Source organism: Ascaphus truei, chromosome 4 (assembly GCF_040206685.1).
Source record: "Ascaphus truei isolate aAscTru1 chromosome 4, aAscTru1.hap1, whole genome shotgun sequence".
NCBI classification, from domain to species: domain Eukaryota; kingdom Metazoa; phylum Chordata; class Amphibia; order Anura; family Ascaphidae; genus Ascaphus; species Ascaphus truei.
The window spans coordinates 99,140,648-99,166,697 of NC_134486.1; the positions used below are offsets into that span (position 1 = coordinate 99,140,648).

At 44.7% G+C, this 26,050-nt stretch overlaps 1 protein-coding gene across 1 annotated transcript in view; it reads right to left on the reverse strand.

Annotated features, from left to right (window-relative positions):
- Positions 1-26,050, reverse strand: part of SLC24A3 (solute carrier family 24 member 3) — a 488,027-nt gene that overhangs the window by 119,567 nt on the left and 342,410 nt on the right. Inside the window, exon 6 of the mRNA XM_075596259.1 lies at positions 14,131-14,234. Within this exon, the coding sequence (XP_075452374.1) occupies positions 14,131-14,234 (104 nt within the window). The remainder of the gene's footprint in view (positions 1-14,130; positions 14,235-26,050) is intronic.

Genomic DNA, 26,050 nt, shown 5'->3' on the forward strand with positions numbered 1-26,050 from the left:
GGAGAATTGAGTGCGAGATGCGTGATTTGATGGGAAGCCAGGAGAGTGAGTTCAGCAGGGGAGAAGCGGAGACAGATTTAGGAAAGAGGAGCGTGATTCTGGCAGCAGTAAGTACAGTAAGTCTTGCTACTGTACATCTGTATGAGCTTCTTTATTAGTCCTGAAAAAAACGGCATGCATTTTATATTGCTATATTGGTACTACTTCTGGGAGATTCTGGCTGTGGATGCGCGCAGCTATTTAACAAAGATTAAATACTGAAATATAGGTTAAAAGCTGTCGTATAACTCCCAAAATAGCCCAGTGTGTGTTCAGGAGGAGCTTTAGCATAGGGATTAAGATGGTTGTTTTTCAATACCAAGATTATGGGTTCAGTTCCAGTATCAAACATAGATTGTACCTCTCTGACTTTGGGCAAGTTACCCTGTACATCTGGAACCATATAAATAGATTGTAAGCACCCTATTGTAAGATAGATTGTAAGCACACTACACTGCTATTGTTGAATTTGCTTATATTGATTATGCATTTAGGGCAACATGTTACACATCAAAACCATAAAGGGCCACACATAACCTACTGCTCCATATAACCCCTCCCTTTAACTCCAATTGCCCATATAATATATCACTATCTGTGCTGATCTCCCCCCTCGCTCTGTGTTCATCGTTCTCCCCTACTTCTCCCAGTGATGATTTCTCACTTTTCATGTGTGCTGATTTCTCTCTCTCTGCACTGATCTCTCTCCTTCTCTGTGCTGATCTATTTCCCCTCTCTATCTGTGTGCTGATCTCTCGCACTACTCCCCCCTCTCTCCCTATTATTCCCCATTCTGCTTGTAGCTATGCCCCAGCTATAGCTCAGTCCCCCCCATTTGTAGCTCCACCCCGTATGTTCCCGCGACAGGATGACAAATTGGCAGGGCAGAAGGGGCTTGGGAGAAAGGAAGTTGAAAGCCACAGGGGAAGTCCCTACAAGCCGCCTGTTGCCCAAGTGATTTAAGGGCCGGACCCACGAAGCTCTTGTAAATCCCTGTGTTAACCTTAATGGACTTTTGTGGCTAAATAATGTTATTCATTTATATATATATATAAATGCAGCAAAATATAAATGTGAAAAGTTGGCACTAGCTCCCTGGGGCTTACCTTTGTATTTAAATGATAGGATCGTTGGGTGAGGCAGCCTCCATGTTCCAATACTTAGTGCATGTCAAAACTGTGGTTTTGTGCAAATAAATGAATGCACTGAGTAAGGGAAACAAAGGACTATGAATTTGCTGGCTGCGATAGGGAGATGGCACGGGTTATAATGAAAATCGATGAGAACTGCACCAGGTTGACATGCTGGAGCCCAATAATGCTGAATCAGACACAGATGATCTGACCAGTGAAATGATCAAGGAGACCATACGACACTTAGTGTAGGAAGACTGGTCACCAAGCGAGAAACAGAAGAGATAGAGAAATGGAAAGATGAGCTGGTGCAAGAAGTCCTCCGCAGGGTTGATGAAGCTACGTGCATCAGGGAAAAGAAGTCGTTTGAAGAACTCGAGTCACAGAGGCTCATCGCGTTAACTGTACAAAGTACCAGAGCGAAACGAGAATGAGAAAAGCGTGCCAAGCTAGAGCAAATACTTGAAGAGACACTGTTTGAGTGCACAGGGTACATCACAGACTTTGTCACCAGTGTTCTCTTCGACCACGACTACACAGTGTGGCAGCGAACTGAAAAAGAGGTAGCACATTTCAGTGCTTTATGTCCTGAGTACCAGAGAATTCCCCCAAAGGGGAAACCCTATGTTACGGGTAGGAGTGAAGATGGTCTTAAAAGAATACAGTGCACAAAGGAGAGTCAGATTCATGGACCCCATTGGAAGTTGAATGGTGTCGAAAACACAAAAAGGACGGAAGAGAAGTTTGGGGCCATGATGGATTGGAAGTCCAAGAAGGAGAAAAGGGAAGCTGTCGCCTAGAAAAAGACTCCCCTCTGGCGAGTCTTGTCCCTGGAAGGGGGTGGGGGAAATGTTTTATTGATGGGCGTACACAGGGCCACACTCAGAGGGGAGGTGTGTGAGAAAGTGAAGGTTTAAACTCTCTCTGTTCTCTCAGGAAACCACACCCCACACCCTAGTGCCAGGTCTCCTTAGCTGTTTCAAGGGAACTCCTCATTGAGCAGGGTTTAAAAGGCAGAAAGTCACTGCATGCCAGTTGTTCCTGCACCAGCAACCGAGGATGGTCCCAAGGAGGATTGCCTGGGACTGACTGGGACTGACTGGAATCCAAAGCCAGCACCAAGCTCCAAGTCTTTAGGGGCCCAGGCTTCTTGTTACCAAAGGTATTAACCTGGGAACAGTGGGGACCCAAAAACCCCACGCCACAGACAAGAAACAGAACAGGAGCGAACCAGAGGAATTTCCTGGGAACAGCAAGACTGCAAAGCCTGCAACTGAAGGTTGCCTGGAGAGACCAGGTAGTCCGAGCCAGCAGTTACAGATAAGAAATGTATATTTTTCCCAGATATATGCTGTGTTGTTTTTAGAATGGAAACTAGCCTAGCTAACCAGTCGGTTAGTTAGGCCATGTCCTGTAAAATGGAGTAGGCTTTATTTTTATGTTTTGTTTAGCTTAAAGGGACGGTGTCCTAAATATTATAGGCTTACTTGTGTAATAAATAAACCCTCAAGGGCTTGTTTAACCACATGTACAGCATGTGGATGTTTTACTGACCTCGCCCACAGGCAGCTTCATCACAATCACGTTAAGTCCTTTAACAGAGCTCTCGGATTTGGCCCTCGGAGTCTGAAGGTAAGTGTATAAGGAGATATTTATACAAAAAAGCAGAAGTCAAAATACAATGCAACTAATAAAACGCAATCTACATCAATCAGTACTTCTTTTTAAATCATGTCCATTTTAAATTACCCATGTATTATAAAGAATTACAGCGCCATCCTGATTTCCTTTCATATTTCAGTGTGCTAAGCTGTTCATTTGTTGACCTAGCTGAACTTGTATAGAATGAGAAAGCTGGTGGAAGCAATTGCAAGTATGTAAAAATATTTGCAATTTCCTACTTAGAAATAATTAATCTCCAACTTTCTTTGCCAGAACTGTGAATTGCTCGATATGATTTAAAGATTCAGTCCCACATAGCCAACATAAGTAGCAGACAGATGCAGCTAATCAAATGCCCTTGATTAACTGATTAACAACAAGTGTGACCACCTCTATAAAAGCTGAAGTTTTAGCAGTTTGCTGGTCTGGAGCATTCAGGTATGTGTTAACACAATGCCAAGGAGGAAAGACATCAGCAATGATCTTAGAGAAGCAATTGTTGCTGCCCATAAATCTGGGAAGGATTATATGCATTTCAAAACACTTTAAAGTCCATCATTCTACAGTGAGAAAGATTATTCAAAAGTGGAAAACATTCAAGACAGTTGCCAATCTTCCCAGGAGTGGACGTCCCAGCAAATTCACCCCAAGGTCAGACAGTGCAATGCTCAGAGAAGTTGCAAAAACCCAAGAGTTACATCTCAGACTCTACAGGCCTCAGTTAGCATGTTAAAGTTCATGACAGTATAATTAGAAAAAGACTGAACAAGTATGATTTGTTTGGAAGGGTTGCCATGAGAAAGCCTAAAAAGAACATGGCAGCACGGCTTAGGGTTGCAAAGTTTCATCTGAACAAACCACAAAACTTCTGGAACAATGTCCTTTGGACAGACGAGACCAAATTGGAGATGTTTGGCCATAATGCACAGCGCCACTTTTGTCGAAAACAAAACACAGCATATCAGCACAAACACCTCATACCAACTGTCAAGCACGGTGGTGGAGGGGTGATGATTTGGGCTTGTTTTGCAGCCACATGACCTGCGAACCTTGCAGTCATTGAGTCGACCATGAACTTCTCTATATACCAAAGTATTCTAGAGCCAAATGTGAGGCCATCTGTCCGACAGCTAAAGCTTGGCCGAACTTGGGTTATGCAACAGGACAATGATCCCAAGCACACTAGCAAATCTACAACAGAATGGCTGAAAAAGAAAAGAATCAAGGTGTTGCAATGGCCCAGTCAAAGTGCAGACCTCAACTCGATTGAAATGCTTTGGCTGGACCTTAAGAGAGCTGTGCATAAACAAATGCCCACAAACCTCAATGAACTGAATCAACGTTGTAAAGAAGAGTGGGCCAAAATTCCTCCACAACCATGTGAGAGACTGATAAAGTCATACAGAAAACGATTACTTCAAGTTATTGCTGCTAAAGGTGGTTCTACAAGCTATGGAATCATAAGGTATACTTAGTTTTTTCACACATGGCTTCTCCATTTTGGCTTTATTTTTGTTAAATAAATCATGACGGTGTAATATGTCATGTGTTTTTGTTCACCTGAGGTTGTATTTACCTAATTTTAAGACCTGCTAAGGATTGTTATTATGTCCTGATATGTAAAACCATGGAATTCAAAGAGGGTGTACTTTCTTTTTCATGTGACTGTATGTGCGTCACCGCTGGAAAAAGAAGCAAAGTCACGAGAAAAAATCCTTTATGCTGTTTTATTAATTTATTTGTGTTACCATGCTTTAGTTTGTAAGAGAAAGTAATAGGTAATGAAATAGCCAGAACTAGAGCTAGTCACTCAGCCACTTGCCGCAGTTGACCTACTGTAGTATGTATAATTCTTGTTTTACACGGTGTCTAAAAAAGGCATATGTACAATGTATTCTTCTGGACAGCTGTAAGGATCTTTCCCTTCTGTCTAACTGGGGAAACCATTCAAAGTGTGTCTTCACTGGTAAGGAATGAGCGATTAACCTGTCAAAACACCATGTAAACGAAAAAAGAAAGATGATCTAATAAAACCACAGCAGGTTCCTCTTATCCAATTTCACCGTCTCTAACATGCTGGGCCACTGTGAGCTAACGTTACTAACGTATCCCCTTGGAGCTGCTTCCTATGCTGCCCCTTCTGAATAGCACATACTGTAATATGAAGATGCTGGAAATAGCATGACTTGCATCTCTTGTTTAGGTGAATTGTTCAGTAATGCTCCTATGATTGATTAGTAAAAACAAAATATGCATATAATTGGCCATTCTTCTTGTAACCCTTTCTTTCATGGTGTAGCTGGAATTATTACATTGATGGCGGGTAAAGTCAGATGTACTTCGTGACATGGTAGTGTAACTATATTTCTTACAAACCAGGTTATTATTAGACAGTTCATTGAAAAAAAAGAAAGCCCTGAAAAGTGAAAATACATAAGTAATCTGTTATAAATGGTGTCCAAGGACATTGTCACTTTGTTTAACAAGGATTGTGTGCAGCTTCTGCAATGATCTACAGTATGTGGGTTTATAAAGTAGTAAAGCATTTCAATGAGCAAGACAAACTTAATAACAAAACAACAGTCCTATTGTGGACTACAACTTCTTCCTGGTAATATAATACTGTATGACAGCTACCCCTGCCTCAGTGCTAGGGATCCTCTGTAAATCCCCTTATTAATCACATCATACCATATGAGACCATCTGTAAATAATACTATCTTACACAATGTATATATCTTACATCTGCATTGAAGGACCCTGTTATTTAATAATGCTTTGATTTCCCCGAGCATGGAGAGAGCAGGGCTGCTGGTAGGGAGCTGGGCAGCTTTCTCCATCCTGATTGGCTGCTGCTGTTGAAATGCAGTCAATCGGGAGGAGGTGTCCAGCAGCATGAGGGTGGGGCCAGGGAGCAGAGGAAACAGCATGGAGCGGAGAGCAGAGAGCGAGGTGTGTGTGTGTCTTAGGGGGTTATTCTTCAAGGAACTCTACTGGATGCAAAAGTGGTGCAAAAAGCCACATCAGATTTTTCAAAGTAAACAAATCCCACGGAATATATATATATATATATATATATATATATATATATATATATATATATATATATATATATATATGTATGTATGTATGTATGTATGTATGTATGTATGTATGTGTATATTATATATATATAGTATTGCTGCAGTTTTTAAGCTGAAAGACTGGTGTAATTAATTTTACAAGCAACTATATAGTTAAACACTGGTATCTGAAGGAAAGATCTCTCTACCAACCTTGAGCAAGGCAATTATACTTTTGTGGTCAGGAGCTCAATTTTACATTTAGAAAGTCTTTAAGACCGTGACATTGCAACTGTTCAGCAAATTCCACAATACAATGGCAAGTGACATTTCAGAAAAAAGAAGGTATGGGATTATTATTCACCTTATCACAAATAGATGAAAAGTTACAGACTGACTTGTCAGGAAAGAAATTGTCGAAGGGCATAACAGGCAGGGGCAGGCTGACCTCGGGGGCAGGGCGGCAATTGCCATCCGTGCCGTTCAGATTTATTAAGGTTTGGCTGGGAGATGTTGGGAGGGGAGGAGGAGCAGATCGCAGATCAGGTCTCATGGACACTGAGGCAGGGCTGCTGCAGCTCAGACTCCAGCCATTTGGGGGCACTTCCGAGCTCTCCTTTGCTAGCCTCTGTTCTCTCTGCTCCAGTCCAGGTCAGTAAGTGTTTGTGTGTATGTTGGTCAATAATTGCATGTAAATTGTAATTCTATTATGTGTGTGTGTCTGTGTTTATGAATGGTGGATATATTGATGTGTGCGGATGTTCCATGTATGAGGTGTATATGTATGGTGTATGCATACATACGATGTGCGTACCCAGTCATGTCGGCAAATACATCTAACAAGGCAAAGACACCAATCTGGTATCACTTCTCATTTCTTATCAAGATTATACAGAGAAAAGAATCATATCTTGCCACAACATCGGCCATCCTCAAATCTAAAGACCCTTGTCCCGCACAAAAATTGACAATTGCAGAATTCGGCCTAGCTTTCATCTTCTCCTAAGTCTCCCATCGTACAACTTAGATTGTAAGCTCTTCGGGGCAGGGATTTCCTTTCTTATTGTCGGATTTTGTTGTGCTTATTGTATTATTATAATTCCCTGTAGTGTATTTTTTGTGAAGGGCTGAGTACCTTTTGGCGCTATATAAATAAAAATATACATACATAATATATAGAGATAGCATTTGCTCTTAGAAGAGAAGAACTTGACCACTATCTATACAATTTTGTCGAATTGGGATACAGATACGGAAGTACCACCTTCTACTATTACTATTGGTCATTTTCAGCGAAAGCCACATCCACTCGTTCTCAATTCAATTTCAACTGAAGCCACCAACAACAAGCTTTACTGCCACCAATTTTCCCCACATAAAAGCAGTCGCATGTCAGTTACAGATGCAACTGCCGGTTTTAGACTGCTTGCCAAGGAAAATCTGTGACCATCTGGCAGTAACTTGTGAGATAGTTCAAAGCAGGCTGTAATGGCCCATCGGATGAACACAGCGGGGGTCCCTGCATTCGAATGGGACTCGCAGCCCGGTAGGATTCACACAGCGTGAGTCCCACTCAAATACAGGGACCCCGCTGTGTCCATTGGGCCATTAGTCTGGCTGCAGGAATCTCGCAGCATGCTGCAGGAATCTTGCAGCGTGGGATGGGTTTAAGTGCAGAATTTTCAAGGCAAGCAGTCTACAACCGGCGGTTGCAGCTGTTTATGGCTCCTTTTCCCATTTAACTCCCCTCTATCCCTTGTCCATTCAAGATTCTCAGCTCATTTCTTCTAGAAAAAAGATCCACCTCACTCCCCAACATCTCATGCACAATTTCCAATCCTTACAGTGACCATCCTCTAATCATCAAATGGGGCAGAATTATCCATTACTTGGGTAATTAAAGCTTTAGTCAATTGCCTAATCCAGGTTTCGTTCAAAAATTTCATACAGGTATTCCTCTGTTCCTGCCTCTTCCCACATATGCCCCAATCTCCTTTCAGCAAACCATGAACCAAAGATAGTTGACCAACTCATCGACAAAGAATATAATAGGCCCATTTTCCCCTATGCCATTCCCCTCCAGGAGATTCAGCCCAATTGACATAGCAACCAGAATGTTATCTATCAAGAAAAGGCTAATCATCGATTTATCAGTACCATCCTCCAATATAGTCTCAAGCATCAACTAATTCCTTCTCAAGAATTCGCTCACATAGATGACTCAAGGCACGACCTCAAGCATCTCTGAAAAGGTTCCCGGTTATCCAAAGCAGATTTCTCAGACACTTTCTTTCTATTCACCCTTCACTCTGGCATCTCCATGGCATCAAATGGTGGGATTACGACTATTTCTCTATCCCCCTAACATTCGGCGCCAAACTGTTTGAGCTATTTGCTGAAACACCAAGTTGGCTTCTACTCAATTCATCTCATTGTTTCATCGTAATTCATCTTCTGGACGACTATCCTTGAAGAACCTCCAGACACATCTCCTATTTCACAAACTCTCCAATCCACTATCTCAGGACAAAACCATCAATCCAGGCACTTCCCTTTAGACCCTACAGTAGGAATTACCAGGGATTCCAGGATTATTTTAAAACTCCAAAAAGGTAGCAATTTTCAATTTCACATAACATAAGAAAGAAATACTGCTACTTTTTTTTTTGCAGTGGTGAACCACTACAAAGGGGTTAAGTCTAGAATACATATATAAAAAATTCACACAAATGTAATCACACAACCAGTGGACAGTGACTGTACTAGTCCGAATTACTTTCTGTCAGTGAAACGAAATCTTAAAAGATTGTGGCTCATTCAAGACAGCCTTATGGAAGCAGGAAACAGCAAAACTACATTTTAATATCTCCAATAAACAGTTTTAGTGGAATATTGAATTCAATTTTATCATGGAATTCCATTGTAGACTGCAACATGTTGCATTAAACCTACAGTACTCCCTGTTTCCTCTGTTTCACATAGTATTTATCAGTATTACAGGAAAGAAATTTCAGAAATAAAGAGGAATTCAGTTAAGAAACATTCATGGTATAATTAATAATTGACATTACTAAGAATTAATACTAATTTTTAGAATATAATGAAGCAAGAAGTCAATGTACTCATCTATTGGGTAGATTCTCAACGCTCTGTTAAATCTGGCCTACTAACATGATGTTACCTTGGTGACGGAAGTTAGTTTCCCATGATTTAATAGGTATCCACAAAACTAATTTTATGCAAGACAAATGGCCATTAGGCTGCTCATTTGCATATGGCTAATGCAGTTTAGCCAGCTAACGTGGGGATAAGTTCTATCCCGGTGCTAACTGGCTGTAATGTTGCCTTCATGGCACTAAGGTAACCATGGGGTTAATTTAAACTCCCTAACTAGCCTAGTACGCATTGTGTCATTGCAATGGTATAAAAGGGGTTAACCCCCTTCCCACCTGTAACCTCCCCAGATGGCCTAGCCTCCCTCCCTGAGGCACTTACCTCCATAATCCACCTGCCTACCTCCACGCCTCCAACAAAACAACCACCCTACAGTAATGGCCATGACCCTATTAGCCACAATCACATCATATAAAAACTATAATTTTAATTAATTTTTCACTGTGACTACCAATGCAATCAATGGGGCCTACATAGCCAAATTGGCAATCAATGTAGATCCTAAATAAATAAATATAATACTTACCCCAGCTGAGATGAAGGCCATCCTCCTCATCCTCAGGGGCACCTGGAGATAAATGCAATAAAGGGCCGATACCCAACCATACATTTAAAAAAAAAAAAAACAACCCAAGCCCAATGGCCATAAAAATTAAAACTTGTCTCATGTTGGGTGGTTAGGCCTCCCGGGGTGGGGCAGGAGTGGTTTAGTAAAGCATTGCATTAGCAATGATGCTGGAGCTGAGCAGGGGGGTATCAAGGCATGAGCAGGGGGGAGAGCAGGCATGGGGGCGCAGGGGGAAAGTTTACGCACCACTGGGTTAAGGGGATAGTTGCCTCCGGGAGGGATGTGGTTGTGCTATGACATACAATGTGTAGTAGGCTAGCTTGGGTGTTTGTGTTGACCCCTTGGTTACCTTAGTGGCCATGAAAGCATGCATAATGCACAGTTAATTACACACAGTTAATGCACAAGTCATGCTCAATTATTTGGCTTAGACTAGGGTATTCACGTAGGCTTCCTTTACTGCTAAGGCAATATAGGAAGGCAAAGTGGCCCACTTCAGGACCCTGGACAAGGTCAAATAATTTCCAGTACCCAACGCCAGGTATAGATACGACCTAAAAAAAAGCACTTAGAAAAGCTTAATTCCTGCGTTAACTTTAACGGACTGTGGAGGATATGCTTTGAAGTGGTTAACGCCTCGTTTGCATATCATTAGCACGAACGCCCGTTAACGTTAATGACAGTCTGTCTTTACTTTAAGACGGTACTTAACGGCTCGTTAATCAGCTTTGAAGATCCCGGTTGGCACTTAACGTCTCGTTAAGTAAATAATGGACTTCTGAGGATCTACTTTGAGGTCATGGCCCATATTTAGTAAGTGGTGCTATTCCATAAGAATGAAGAAGGTGCCTTCCAGAGCTATAAGGTGACTAACGGCAGAGCACTGCTTACTGAATAATGGTCTATATTGTTTTCACACTTCATAACATACAAGTGAGATATAAAAAAAAAGATATAGGCTGGAACTAAAAAGGGAAATACCGAAGTCTTGTCCGACTGCATTGGACTTTGATAAAAATGCCTCATGAATTTCAAAGGAAACAGCCATTAGACATTGAAAGTGAGGATGTAGGACAAAGGAAATGGTGATTAAAGGACATTGAAAGGAAGACGGAAGAGTTTAAAAAAAATAAAAAAATAAAAAAGCATAGTAGTACTTTAAATTTATCTGCCCTAATGGAAAACATTAATATCACAAGCTTGTCAGCCAGTTTAAAAAGTATAGTCATCAAAGTTCTGCGACAGAGTAGCAATAGTATAAGTTGGCAAAGTTTTAAATGCTTTTTTTTCTAAAACAATAAGACATGTAGGTGTCTATTAAACTCTACTGACTGCAAAACTGTGGCGAAGGTGAATAAAAAAATAGAACAAGATATATCAAAGGAAAGCAATCCCATTTAAAGCTCTATGCTTAGGCTGATAACTGCAATTCATCCATCCCCTAAAGCAGCAATCCCCCTACTTCTTTTTTATCAGTGTATTTTTTTTTTTTTACAGAAGTGCTTCTCTGGAGTTGAACGCCTCAATTTTTAGCTCTAGGGTTCCCCAAGATACGTCTAGTTACCATTTTTCCCCCTTGAATTCAGGAAATTAAAATGGCTGCCAAATCGTCTTTCTTCTGTTGGGCCAATAGGACGCCACAAAATCATCAGAGGATAACTTTGGAGCATTCTATTGGACATCCCTGGTGGCCATGGTAAGTATCACTGTGGGCTAAAAATAGTGTCGCTCAATTTCTGGACCCCCCAGTTTTATTTATTTATGTTTTTAGATTTAAAAAAGGGGAAAGAGGTTGTTTCTTTAAGTCCAGCTATATAATATGCATATACGTTAATGTATCCTTAAAATTCGGGACTAAAACATGAATAAGTTGAAGAACTGGCAATTTGTATTTGTTTTTTTTTTCAAAATATTGATGTTATCCAGATAATCAATGCAGAATTAACACCTTATAAAAATATTGAAATCTTAATTTAATTACTAGACTGGAGGTCCCATACTGTTTTGTCCAACAGGATGACTCTTGACAGTAATTCTTGATCCTCCAGATGTCCTCTGTACTAAGAGTTTATTGCAATACTGTGAGACTGAATTATTTCCAAAATGGAAAGGAGTTAACAATACCCTGGCAGCTCTCAACCATCTCAACCATTTCTTTGAGCAGCTACAAACCCCTCCCTGTATTAACAAGGATTGAAAGTGCATGCTTGAAATTACAAGATCGCAAACATCACAACATACAAAAGGAATTGTTTTTCAGCTTTACTAACTTATCAACTGGGTGCCTCATAACAAGAATATATAATTGCCATGGCCTTGTTCTAGATCTTTCATATATTCTCTTTTCGGCTTGAGGTCAATTGCTTTGCATGATCATCTGTAATCGTAAACCTGGCATTGGGCCCTTTCCCTCCTTGAGTCTGAAATAACACGGTTAATACAACCTAATCTCCTATCTATTTTAAGAAAACTCTTACCAGACACAAAGAGAGTGTACAGTATATGGTGAAAAATACATTCTGAAGGAGCTACGGCAGTAAACAATTCCGTCTTAAGCTGTGTGCCCTATAGCTTCCTAATAACCGCCAAGCAAGCCTTCCCCCTACCTCTCTCCAGAGGTTTGCCTGGCACTCTACATACTCACACTTTTCACTCTGCACCATTCTTCTCTTCTTACTGGTCTGCAGACGTGCTGTTATGATCTGTCACCAACAACAGTTTATAGTGTGTATTCCCAACCCCTTTCTATCCCATGAGGGGGAGACAATAGTGAGCGCTTCCCTCATCCTCTAGATCAGTAATTTTCAACCAGGCTTCGCGAGCACCCCTCGGGTTCTGCGGCTGCAAGGGGGGGGGGGCAGAGCTGGTACAACTCTCTCAGCTGTTCCGGGCCTGGTGGCGTGGCGGCACCCCACATAGCAGTGACCTGGCGGCTCCCGAACTCAGCATTAGCAGCCAGCCGGTCACTGCTATCCTTCCTCCCCCTGCCTGCTCCGGTCGGCGCCGGAAGTCGCGTCAACTTCTGGCTGACAGGAGGAAGACGAAGAATCGGGTAAAAGCGCGCTTGTGTGCTCTTAGCAGGGGGAGAGGGGAGTGTGTGTGTAAGTGGGAGTGTGTTTTGTGTGTGTGTGTGTGTGTAAGTGGGAGAGTGTGTGCAAGTGGGAGAGTGTGTGTGCAAGTGGGAGAGTGTGTGTGTAAGTGGGAGAGTTTGTGTAAGTGGGAGTGAATGTGTGTGTAATTGGGAATGTGTGTGTGTGTAAGTGAGAGGGGGAGAGTGTGTGTAAGTGAGAGGGGGACAGTGTGTGTGTGAGAGAGAGGGATTGTGTGTGTGTGTAAGTGATATGGTGGGGTGTGTGTGTGTTTGTGTGTATGTACGTGAGAGGTGTGTGTGTGTGTAAGTGTGAGGGGGAAGAGACACGAGAGACGGGGCAGGGGGCGAGAGACACAGGGGCCCCCACCTACCCCCCCCCCCAATACTGTACTGTATGTGTTTGGTTGGAGGGGAGGGGGGGAAGAGGGGTGTATTTATTGAAATGTATTTGCACAATTTTTTTTGGAACCACCAGAGGACCTCCGGACACCCACGGGGATGATCTAAGGTCCCCTTAACACCTGCGGGGACCACCTGAGGTCCCCTGCACCCCCGTGGGAACCACCTGAGGACCCCCGGACACCACCCAAGGACCCCTGGACACCCACAGAAACCACCTGTGGGCCCCCAGACACCCGCGGGGACCATTTGAGGACACCCACAGCCTCTGGTATCAATCATGTGGGGGTAGAGGAGGTGTGTATTAGTGTTTATTGTGGGTAGCAGGGTGGGTGAAGGGGGTATTTGGCCCTTGGTGGGTAGTGGGAAGGGGTAACCCCTTCATTGCCTTAGCAGTAAGCCGCTAAGGTAATGATGTTGCGTGTAAATGCATTTTTAATGCATGGGATTCATACCGGGTGTCCCCGGTGCTAATATCAATGGAAATCAGATCCGGAGACTCCCGGCATGAATCCGATGCAGAAAAAAAGCATTTTTTTTTTATAAGTCCTCTATCACAGCCTCTCAGCAGCTTCTCACCAGCATCACACCAACTTTTCCTGGCGTGAGGATTTTGGGAGAAACTCACCATTCTAGAGCCGCGATTAGCCTCAATAACACGAATCGTGGCTACTAGAATTGCACGAGTTTCAGAACCTGCCGATATGTGGCGTATCGCTGCATTTTTTAATGACAGATGACATTTTTGGCGATTCAGGCCTTAACGTCCAATTTTGAGGCTTACTGAATAGCAGTAGGCATTTTAGCCGATAAGTGCTCGATAAGTGGCTTATGAACGCTTATAGCATAGGCCCCTTAGTGTTAGGTGAATGAAAGTTCCTACAGTAGATTAAGATCAATACAGTAAATATTGTACACAGATATTCTTTTTTTCACGATTATTGTTCCCACAATGCAGCAACGTCTGGTGGAGATGAGCATTTTGTGACAAATCGATCTTACCTGTCCTGCAAAGAGCCCACAGACTCCAATTATACAGAGGATGTTGAATACAGCTGAGCCAACAATGGTTCCAACACCCACATCTCCTTTTGTGATGAATACTCCTGTAAGAGAGGTTCACGGATAATGATTTATATTTTTAGGAAAGGCATTTAATTCTCCTAAAAATAATACACATAACCTACTGTGCTGTTATTCAACCTGTCACATGCGGATATGATTAAGAGAAGGAACCTAAACACATTTGTACTTATTGTTATAACACTGATAGCATATAATATTACAATTGTTATATTAGCCTCTTTAATACAGGAGAGTCCCACAATATAGTACTGTACTGTACATCAGTCACAGCTATATTGAAAAAAATAAAACTTATTTTTCTTCTCTTTTAAAAAAAAAAAACAACAACTGCTTTTTCCATTGCTATTGTTAGTGTGGTTATATTGTGCAATACTTTAGCATATACTGTATCCATCAGCTCTCCAATTTTGCTTGTTACATTTTTGGTACAAATTGCCCTTGCAAGCAATTCTCATCATAATGACATAATTCACTGTGCAAATCCCCAGTACTTTTCTATTTCAGGGAACTGTTTTGTTGTTTATTTTTGAGGAGACCACTATGGCCGTGTGGTATTCAAAATACTGAATTATAATATAGCCAGTTAACTGCACCTTTGAAATTGCTGCAGAATTATTTTCATGTCATGTATGAATCCTAATAAAGAGTGGAGAGATATACCCACAGACGGATATAGAAGGTCCCTGATTATGGCGCACTGCAGACCTTATTATTATTTTATAATGCGGTCAGAGGTAGAGAAACAGATGACATAAATAAAATCAATTTTATTAACATAATAGGTATAGTTTAAAAAAATAGACATATAACCAAGTGGGGGTATATGACTATATATATATATGTTGAAGTTTATCAGTTATTCGCACCCTATTGTAATGTATATGTTTAGTTAGCCGCGATAAGTCATCAATGTAGAGGATGCTACAGTTCTGTATTTTGGGCTGCCTCTCTCATATACGTATTTAGTAGGCTATAACGTTTAACTAGGGTCTTAAAGTTCTATATCTGGCTGCTTGTGTTTGATGTTCACAGGTTCTGTTGAGGAAATATGAGTGGACAGGTAGAGTGTTGGTCCTGGGAGTATGCTTACTTTCTCTAGTTTCATAGGGTTGGTAAATAGTTAATATTAGCTGATTCTGGGAAGGACATACACACGGATGGATAGAGATATTGGTCCTGAGTGTATAGTAACTCAGCCTATTTTGTTTAATAACAGGAGAGTATAGTGGGTCATCCTATTGCCCCTGATGTGTGTATCCTTTCGCTGGTTTAACTGTGCATATCTCACTCATCTTTAATAGATATCCTGTTGTTAGACCCAGAAAAGGGGACAGAACAACCACAGCGTATATATAGCTCGATCGCTAAATAGATAGATAGATAAATTATCGTGCTGTTGGCCTGAGACTTAGAGTCATAAATTCATTTTCTTTTAGCTCCGTTTAGCATGTTACACTGCCCATGTGTTATGTTCAGTGTAAATCTCCATCTCTAAACTCCGTGGTCTTACTGCGCACGCGTCCCTTTTGTTTTCATAGTATCTTGATGTACTGACTAAGAAATGAAGCAGGAAAGACCACCGGGGTAGGTATGAACGGAATACTAAAATTATATATTGTTTCACTTGATTAGTGTAATACTAAATTCATTTTCTTTTAGCTCCGTTTAGCATGTCACACTGCCCATGCGTTGTGTTCAATGTAAATCTCCGTCTCTAATCTCCGTGGTCTTACTGCGCATGCGTCGCTTTTGTTTCCATAGTATCTTGATGTACTACCTAAGAAATGATGCAGAAAAGACCACCGGGGTAGGTATGAATGGAATACTAAAATGATAGATTGTTTCACTTGATTAGTATCAGGCTACGGGTCACAGATTCATTAGTTTAAGTATTAGCTTCGTGGGTATGTCCCCCTGCGCATGCGTGGCGCCCGATACTGATCTCTCGTAGGGAAAAACACCGGGGTAGGTATATATAAATTGCTGAAGGGATAGATAGATTGTTCCCACTTGGTAAGGCTAGTGTGAGGCTACGGGTCATAAGTTCATATTGTTTAAGTGTTAGCTCCGTAGGCACGTCCTCCTGCGCATGCGTAGCGCTCGATATTAGTCCCACATTATAATACTATCTGGCAGACAGATATAGAGCTGTACAGATTGGGGGTGGTATACCTCCAGGCTACAGGAAGCTTCCCGGAGATTCATCCCTACTTCTCAACACGAGGACTGACAGAGCAATCCTCACCGGGTCATAGCAGCACCTGTTTTATGTGTTTGCATAAGTATCACCTTTTGATTATTATTATCACTACGATTATATGTATAGCTAGTATTTTTATATAGAGCGCCACTATTAGATAAGTTTCCTTTTTCACATACCTCCAGGCTACAGCCTAGGGAGTACTGCCCTGTGCTGATCACCTGAGATTATGTGAAATAGAGAGGTCTCCCATACTCTTCTATATCGCCGGACCACGCCACTCTATGTACACTTTCTGAGGGCAATTGTATCAACGTTACAGATATAGAGCGTATTAGCTACGATAAACTTCAAAATATATATAAATGGAGCAAGGTTCTCTATACAGTACATGTATGAATCCTAACAGAAACAATATGTACTGTACTTTACACATACTTTTTTTTTACAGGGATGTTTTACAGCCTAATTTTGCAAATGTATTAAACATAGCTTCAATTATAAAACGGCTATTAACGATGATAAAGCAATTGAGACCCTAACAAATGTTGATATGCAGACGGACAAACAATGCATGAACAAACACATGTTATACAGTATGTCTGTGCATCACACATACAGTACACCCACACATCATAGACAAACAACATATATGCACACCATATACCTACACACAACCACCATAAATGCACACTACATGCTACATAAATACACATACATTTTATATATACATATATTATATACAAAAACACACACACAAACAACACATAAACCATATGTACACACACAATACAAACACCTTAAAGATACACGCAGTATACCCACACCTTTTAAATATGTATATATCATACATGCCCTATTGATACACTCACGTAAACACAGAGTACATGCACTATATACACACATTCATCATACACATACATAACGTACCCCCCCCCCCACACACACAGACAGCATAAATGCATTATACTGTATACTGTACACATATGCCATACATGCACCATACACACAAAAATCAGATTATTTACCTGCCAACTCCAGGTCAACAGTGTAAAACGTAACCAGTCATATTATTATAGTCCCATTTGTTTGTCTAGTATGTAGACAGTTAATACAAAGGCTAATATTGAATAGTATTGTCTTATATTGAAACGTCGATGTGTTTTCAATCAATCTCTGAACATAGCTTTAGAAAAATGTACAGATGGCATACACAATAATGGCTGTAAAATTGCTCCATGAAGCAGTGATTATTTCCAATTGTGTTCATAATGATATTTTGGATCCTTTTTCCTTGCGCTCATTCACCCATCTCCATTTTTACAGAACACTACATGGATCTTGAACTAAAAAGGATTCTTTCCAATTAGGCAACACATGGTATAAATTTACATTTGGGAACTGCATGTGAGTACATGATGCTTATGCCATTAATTATGAAGGGCATTTAGATAGCTTCTTGACCGCTTTTATGGGTCAAAATGTTTGCAGTCTTTAACACGCTTGTGACAAAACATTTCAATGGTAAATGTTGGTAACTGTAATAAATGAAAGAATATTAACCAGGTCAGTGGTAGTTGGTTTTGCCTCAATCTGCAGATATTCCCAGCACACAGTGGGTTTCTTTGGCATATATTTACCTGCTGTCACTGTAATATCGTTGTGTTAAAAGGTTGGAGGGGGGATAGGTTAGAGAGATCACACTCTACTACCATAGAGTTATTTAATGGGCTTTTAATAACACCCTGCTGCAGAAAATATGTTAACCCCTTTAATGCCTGAGGCTATCAATGCCTTGCAAAGGAATGCCTTTAAGCATCAAAGGGCTTAACATCCAAAAGCATAACATTGAAATGTGCAACTTTTTGCATATTTTTGCATTTGATAGCCAAAGTGGCCAACTAATAATGGGTTGACCATGACTAGCTGCTCACGTGAATTTCTAAAGGATTTACAGTATACAGTATATTTATAAGTTCAACATTGTTTATATTATGAAGGTTAGCTAGTCTTATCTTGACTATGTTGTCTATAGTGGCCATTATATACATAGGCAATATTGGCCTAACCTGCGATAGGTGATAAACACTGGCAGTATTTTTCGGTGGTAGCCCAATATCGCCAAGTATTAATCTTTAGTGAGTAGTACAGTATGTGTATAGGTAATTAGCCATTAACTCTTTATTTGCGATACTGATGTTAAATTGCATATGTAATTAGGTGATGCATACTCATTTGCATGCGAAATAGTAATCTTGATAATATATTTAGCCCACACTTCCCGCTGCAATCAAATAACAGTTATTGCTGCGTTATTTAAGCGTTAATTCTTTTGCACTGTAACATAAGCGATATCAATAGTGTACTTTAGTAGTAAATCTTCACCTATAGCTTCAACTCAGTATGCTGTGAAACTGGCTTCTCTGTGTTGGAAAATATATTGGTCCTATTCATTTTTCTATCACCGGGAGGATGGCTTCACAGTGCACCAAGTAGTGTATATGTGTGTGTGTGTGTGTGTGTGTGTGTGTGTGTGTGTGTGTGTGTGTGTGTGTGTGTGTGTGTGTGTGTATATATATATATATATATATATATATATATACAGTAGTTGACAAATCACAAAAAAATCTACTCACACCTAGTACCAAATGTGTGCTGCTTGGGCCAATATTTACTCGCCCGGGGGTTAAATCCACTCGCCCGGGGCGAGCAAATGTATAGGTTTGTCGAACACTGTGTGTGTGTGTGTGTGTGTGTGTGTGTGTGTGTGTGTGTGTGTGTGTATATATATATATTTGGATGACGCAATTTAAGCAGTATTAGTGCCTGTCCTAGAGCTCAAACCAGTTTTTTGCATTTACTTCCATCAACAATTTACCTAATTTTTCCCTATTTCATTTGTAAGTTGCCTGTTTATTCTTGTTTCCCAAGTGCACAACCTTACATTTATCTGTATCAAACTTTATCTGCAATTTACCTGCCCAAGTTTCCAGTCTAAGTCATTCTGGAGAGAAATTACATCCTGCTCTGATTTGACTGAGAGAATGGGGGGGGGGAGGGGAGGGGAGAGAATGGGGGGGGGGAGGGGAGAGAATGGGGAGGGGAGAGAATGGGGGGGGAGAGAATGGGGGGGGGAGGGGAGAGAATGGGGAGGGGAGAGAATGGGGGGGAGAGAGAATGGGGGGGGGGGGAGAGAATGGGGGGGGGGAGAGAATGGGGGGGGAGAGAGAATGGGGGGGGAGAGAATGGGGGGGGAACAGAATGGGGGGGAGACAGAATGGGGGGGAGAGAATGGGGGGGTGAGAGAATGGGGGGGGGGGTGAGAGAATGGGGGGGGGGGAGAGAATGGGGGGAGGAGAAAATGGGGGGAGGAGAAAATGGGGGGGGGGGAATTTTAGCTATTTACATTTAGTGGCCCCTTTTTATGATGTTACCAAGTACCTTTTTATTCCTGTACTCATTGCTTTCCTTAAAGTAAAAAGAACATGTTCTAACAATCTCCTCTCTTGCTTTTGATAGCAGAGAGACAGACACAGACACAGAGACACACACACACACACACACACACACACACACACACACACACACACACACACACACACACACACACACACACACACACACAGAGACACACACACAGAGACACAGAGAGTGAAACACAGACAGAGAGAGAGAGAGACACACACACAAACACATACAGAGACACACACACAAACACATCCAGAGACACACACACAAACACATACAGTACAGAGACACACACACAAACACAAACACATACAGAGACACACACACAAACACATACAGAGACACACACACAGACATAGAGTGACAAACACATACACACACAGAGACAAACACATCCAGAGAGACACAGAGAGACACAGAGAGACACAGCTACCTGTGCACTTCCTGCATTTCACACGGGGATTCAGTGCAATGTTGTTGTGCCCTGACAGGCATTTCAGATCCCTGTGCACCTCATGGGAAGGGAAGGGGGGAGGGGCGAGGTGATCGCAGCCATGTGCTTTTCATGCACATTGTGAATATCCCTGCCGGCATCTGCAGCAGCGCCCCCTAGCTGATTTTTTTTAATACATCAATCTAAATCGCAGACCTATTTTAGCAATGTGAAAATAGGAAAAAAAGTGCGTCCTAGAATCGAGGACATATGGTGTGTGTGTGTGTGTGTGTGTGTGTGTGTGTGTGTGTGTGTGTGTGTGTGTGTGTGTGTATATATATATATATATATGTAGCCAGGTCATCTTTTTCCCCCTGCGACCCCCCCGGGCGCCTCCGTGGTCACGGACGCTGTCGGGTACTGCCAGCGGCAAGCGGCAGACCCGACGGCCATTCAGGAGGGTGGGGGCCGAGGAGGGAGCTCGCCGGAGTGCAGGAGATCTCCGGCGGCTCTTGCACAGGGCGCCGCCATGTTGCGCCGGTTCGCGCATGCGCAGAGAGTCCCCGGCGGCCCGAGATAGTCGCGCATGCGCAGAAGATCGCGCGAGTGTAGGAGCCAGCCAGGAGAGTAGCGCGAGAGGTAGGGAGAGATTGCGGCGGCCATTAGGGGTTAGTGTAAGCACAGGGAAGGCGCGCACGCGGCCCCAATGTTACAGTAAGGGCCTTGGGACTACAATTCCCAGGAGGCATAGGGAGACAGGCACCAGGTGCCTCATAGGAGCCAATAGGGCTGCAGGACTGCCAGGAGAGCAAGTGGATACATTTGGTGGGCTTGCAGCTACGTTGTCAGTCAGAGGAAGGAGCAGTCAAGGGAAGGAGGTAGGGTACAGGAGCGAGGGACTCCCTGTACTAGGCCAGCACCCCCTTGGCCCAAGATGGCCCTGAGTCCCCCAGTAGTGTGAGTGTTGCCAGGGATAGCCCTCAGGATAGGGAACCTGTCACTTACTTTAGTTAGCAACTGGGGAACAGAAGGGAAGATAGGGACAGCTGGGGGGTTTCATAGCGGTAACCAATCCGGGGAGCCATAGCCCAGGGTCCTGTTGTGAATTAGTGGCACGAGACAGCTGGGGGGTTCATAGCGGTAACCAGTCCGGGGAGCCATAGCCCAGGGTCCGTGTTGCGAGTGGCGAGGCCACTGGGGGGGTTTCATAGCGGTAACCAATCCGGGGAGCCATAGCCCAGGGCGGCGTTGCGCGTAGTACGAGGCAACTGGGGGGGGTTCATAGCGGTAACCAGTCCGGGGATCCATGGCCCAGGGCCCGTATTATGAGTAGGGTGGGTACAAGACCTATCTATATAGGATAGGCAACCCCGAAGGCCCTAGGAGAGTGACCCCTAAGCCACTTAAGGATGCTGTGCTATAGGGACGGCCTGTAGTGCAGGGTGTGTCACGTTGCTGTATCGTTAGAAAGGGACTCAGCGGATGCTGCGGTTCCAGTGACGGAGTTCGGACCCACGTTGAGGGTCACAGAGAATATCGCCAGGATAGGATCAGACGGATTCATCACGCGTCTGACCCTTTGTGAAGCGTTGCTGACCCGAGCACCGGAGTGCTCGGCAGGTATCTACAGTTCTAAGTGCACCACCGGGCCCTTAGCTTAATAGTGACTGCGCAGTCGACCCATTGATTCTCTGCAAGAGTGCGGGACATTGGGTGGGGTTCTTTGGACACTGGGTGGGATCACCTAGTGTTGGGGAATCGTCCTGCGAGACGTCACGGTTAGTGTCTCCTCCTGAGAGGGACACGGGTTATATTATGAATGTGATGTGTCGTATTACATGTTAGTAAAGTCCTTAGTTATTATACCCCATTGTGTATGTGATCATTGAGTTTGTCCTGCGAGGATCCACTCCCTCTCTGGTGGGAGCCATCGCAGGTGGAGGCGCTGCACCTATTGAGTAAGTGGTTACCCCTAGTATAATTGCCCCAGGTTCCCCGTGGCGGAAGCTCAGCCCTCCTGCGAGCCAACAGGTAATGCACCACACCGGTAACACTGCATGTTCTACTCACCCACACTATATATGCGATTGGGTGGGGTGGAATACCCGTTACATTTGGAGGCGCTGCTGAGATAGACCTGGGGTGCCCTGTTTGCAATTTTTCAAATTGTCCCATTCATATTTTTCATCATGGCGGTGCCGTCACCGCAAGACGTCGATGACTGGGCCTTAGCGCGGCAATTATCCCCAAGGCGCGTGTTTGTAGTGGCCGGAGTATCCCATGATACGCAATTGTCCACTATGCGCGCCCAAGTAAGAACTTGCCCGGAATTGGCCACTGCCCGGGTGACAGACTTAAGGCTGGATACTGACGGCCGGGGGATTACCTATCTCCTGTTCACCACGCATGACATATGCCTAGAGACTGTTCCCCATGTATTAACACTCCCCGAGTCTTCCGCAGGGGACTGTCTCATGATCTATGCAAAAAGCTGCAGTGTAGTTGACAGGACTGTAGTTAAAATGGAGGCTCCTGCAGCAGGGAATGCTAACAGTGAGTCCCACCTAAAATGGCGGCTCCCGCCAACTCAAGATGACACACGTGCTTCTGACTGCCAGGCTGCTCAGAAAAAGGTTACAGAAAACCATCCGGGACTGGCGGGAAAACCAGAGCCCCGCCCCCGTAATGTGAGCCACTCAGTGATAGAGCACACCCCTCCTTTAAATTCCACCAGGGGGAGTGAGCACAGTGAACAGCCATTAGACCCTTCTATTCACCAGGAGGAAGAGGAGGAGGAAGGCATTGTCGTGGACATGGAATATTTTCTTTCTGAGCAGGAAACCGAGATAGACTGTCAGGACATACACCCCAATATGTATGTGGCCTGGCGTGCGCCCGGAGTAGATTCTCTTCTCTTCATATGCTCCTGCCTGCAAGAAGCCCACGCTCAGGGAGCCAAAGTGTCTCGGTTATCCCTCGACTACAGGACCATCGAGGTGGAAGGAGAAATGGGCATACAGTGTTTTAGCCCCACTTGTAACTGTTCTAGAGAGACATTGACATGGTGGTCCTACTGTGAGTGTTGCGGTGTGCGGTTATTGAAGTCTATTGTTCCCCAGCATGCCGAACCAGCAGAGGAGACAGAGGAATCACAGCATACAGAGCCTGCTGTGGGCCCGTGTGCCCTACCACGGCCAGTCCGGCCTACAGAGGTACCATCGGTCCCAGGCTTGGGATCAGTACCTGTTGACGACGACAGGGGTGAGTTGACTGCCCCAGGGGTGTTGGGTGTGAGCCTCCAGGTGACCGCGGAGCACGATAGCTTCTTAAGTCTGGACACCTGGGCGAATGGTTCCACTCGACATCGCGTCCTGGCGGAGGTGTCCCCCCTAGAAGATAGCTGTCCTGCAGTGCGAGTGGACCAGTACCCACTGCCTATCGTTCCAGAAGAAGAGAAACCCATCGCAAGCCAGCAGAGTGGTAAGGAACCCCCTTGCTCCCCACAGGCTCCGATGGAGGTGGCCGTGCAACAGGCCAGAGTTACGGTTCCTGATCTGAGTGAGAGCCCGTGCGCTCCAACCCAAATGGTCCCAGGACTGGGATCCAACGCTCCCGAGTTTAAGGACAGCAAGTGGACTGCCCCAGAAGTACAGGAGGCAGGTCCCGAGACAGCCGAGGTGGGAACTGACAGCGTCCCCGAGGACCTGTTGGCCACCGAGAATCACCGCAGGGGTAAGGTGTCTACTCTTTACCCCCTGCCAGGTGAAGCAGAGACTTTGAGTAAAGAGACAGTGTCCAGTTCTCGCTTCTCAGTGGAAGCTGAGCACGTATGTAGGGACAAGGACTATGTGGCAAAGGAGCTGGTAGAAGTTGCCTCCTTTGCGCCCAAGAAGAAGCGGCCCATTCGTCACGTAGTGGACCGAGGGAAAGGTCCTGGCCGCCTGGCCTGCTGCTTCCAGGCCATGGATGATCAAGTAAAGGTTGGTGTGAAGGACACTGCGCTATTCCTTCCACCAGGGGGAGGAAGTAGCACTGAAGCAGTGACTGTTACGCCAGAGTGTGCTTTCCGAGAGATTCACCCCGGGGAGGCTCACGGACGCAAAAGTGAGGTACCCCCATCTGATCAGTTAGGGGCACCCCACAAATGGTCTCAGCAAGCAGCTGATACTCAGCTGGCCTCGGGTAATAGTGGGTGTGATATGCCATGTAATTTTGCATTGTGTGAAAATGTGCCATGTTTTGAGGATGTTGCAGTCGATCTGTTAAGTGTACGGGGTATGCCATGCCATTTTTCAGTGTGTAAAATTGTACCATGTTATGTCGTTCCCCAAGCGAGGGCGTTGGGTTTTTCACCAGGGGGAGAGTGTAGCCAGGTCATCTTTTTCCCCCTGCGACCCCCCCGGGCGCCTCCGTGGTCACGGACGCTGTCGGGTACTGCCAGCGGCAAGCGGCAGACCCGACGGCCATTCAGGAGGGTGGGGGCCGAGGAGGGAGCTCGCCGGAGTGCAGGAGATCTCCGGCGGCTCTTGCACAGGGCGCCGCCATGTTGCGCCGGTTCGCGCATGCGCAGAGAGTCCCCGGCGGCCCGAGATAGTCGCGCATGCGCAGAAGATCGCGCGAGTGTAGGAGCCAGCCAGGAGAGTAGCGCGAGAGGTAGGGAGAGATTGCGGCGGCCATTAGGGGTTAGTGTAAGCACAGGGAAGGCGCGCACGCGGCCCCAATGTTACAGTAAGGGCCTTGGGACTACAATTCCCAGGAGGCATAGGGAGACAGGCACCAGGTGCCTCATAGGAGCCAATAGGGCTGCAGGACTGCCAGGAGAGCAAGTGGATACATTTGGCGGGCTTGCAGCTACGTTGTCAGTCAGAGGAAGGAGCAGTCAAGGGAAGGAGGTAGGGTACAGGAGCGAGGGACTCCCTGTACTAGGCCAGAACCCCCTTGGCCCAAGATGGCCCTGAGTCCCCCAGTAGTGTGAGTGTTGCCAGGGATAGCCCTCAGGATAGGGAACCTGTCACTTACTTTAGTTAGCAACTGGGGAACAGAAGGGAAGATAGGGACAGCTGGGGGGTTTCATAGCGGTAACCAATCCGGGGAGCCATAGCCCAGGGTCCTGTTGTGAATTAGTGGCACGAGACAGCTGGGGGGTTCATAGCGGTAACCAGTCCGGGGAGCCATAGCCCAGGGTCCGTGTTGCGAGTGGCGAGGCCACTGGGGGGGTTTCATAGCGGTAACCAATCCGGGGAGCCATAGCCCAGGGCGGCGTTGCGCGTAGTACGAGGCAACTGGGGGGGGTTCATAGCGGTAACCAGTCCGGGGATCCATGGCCCAGGGCCCGTATTATGAGTAGGGTGGGTACAAGACCTATCTATATAGGATAGGCAACCCCGAAGGCCCTAGGAGAGTGACCCCTAAGCCACTTAAGGATGCTGTGCTATAGGGACGGCCTGTAGTGCAGGGTGTGTCACGTTGCTGTATCGTTAGAAAGGGACTCAGCGGATGCTGCGGTTCCAGTGACGGAGTTCGGACCCACGTTGAGGGTCACAGAGAATATCGCCAGGATAGGATCAGACGGATTCATCACGCGTCTGACCCTTTGTGAAGCGTTGCTGACCCGAGCACCGGAGTGCTCGGCAGGTATCTACAGTTCTAAGTGCACCACCGGGCCCTTAGCTTAATAGTGACTGCGCAGTCGACCCATTGATTCTCTGCAAGAGTGCGGGACATTGGGTGGGGTT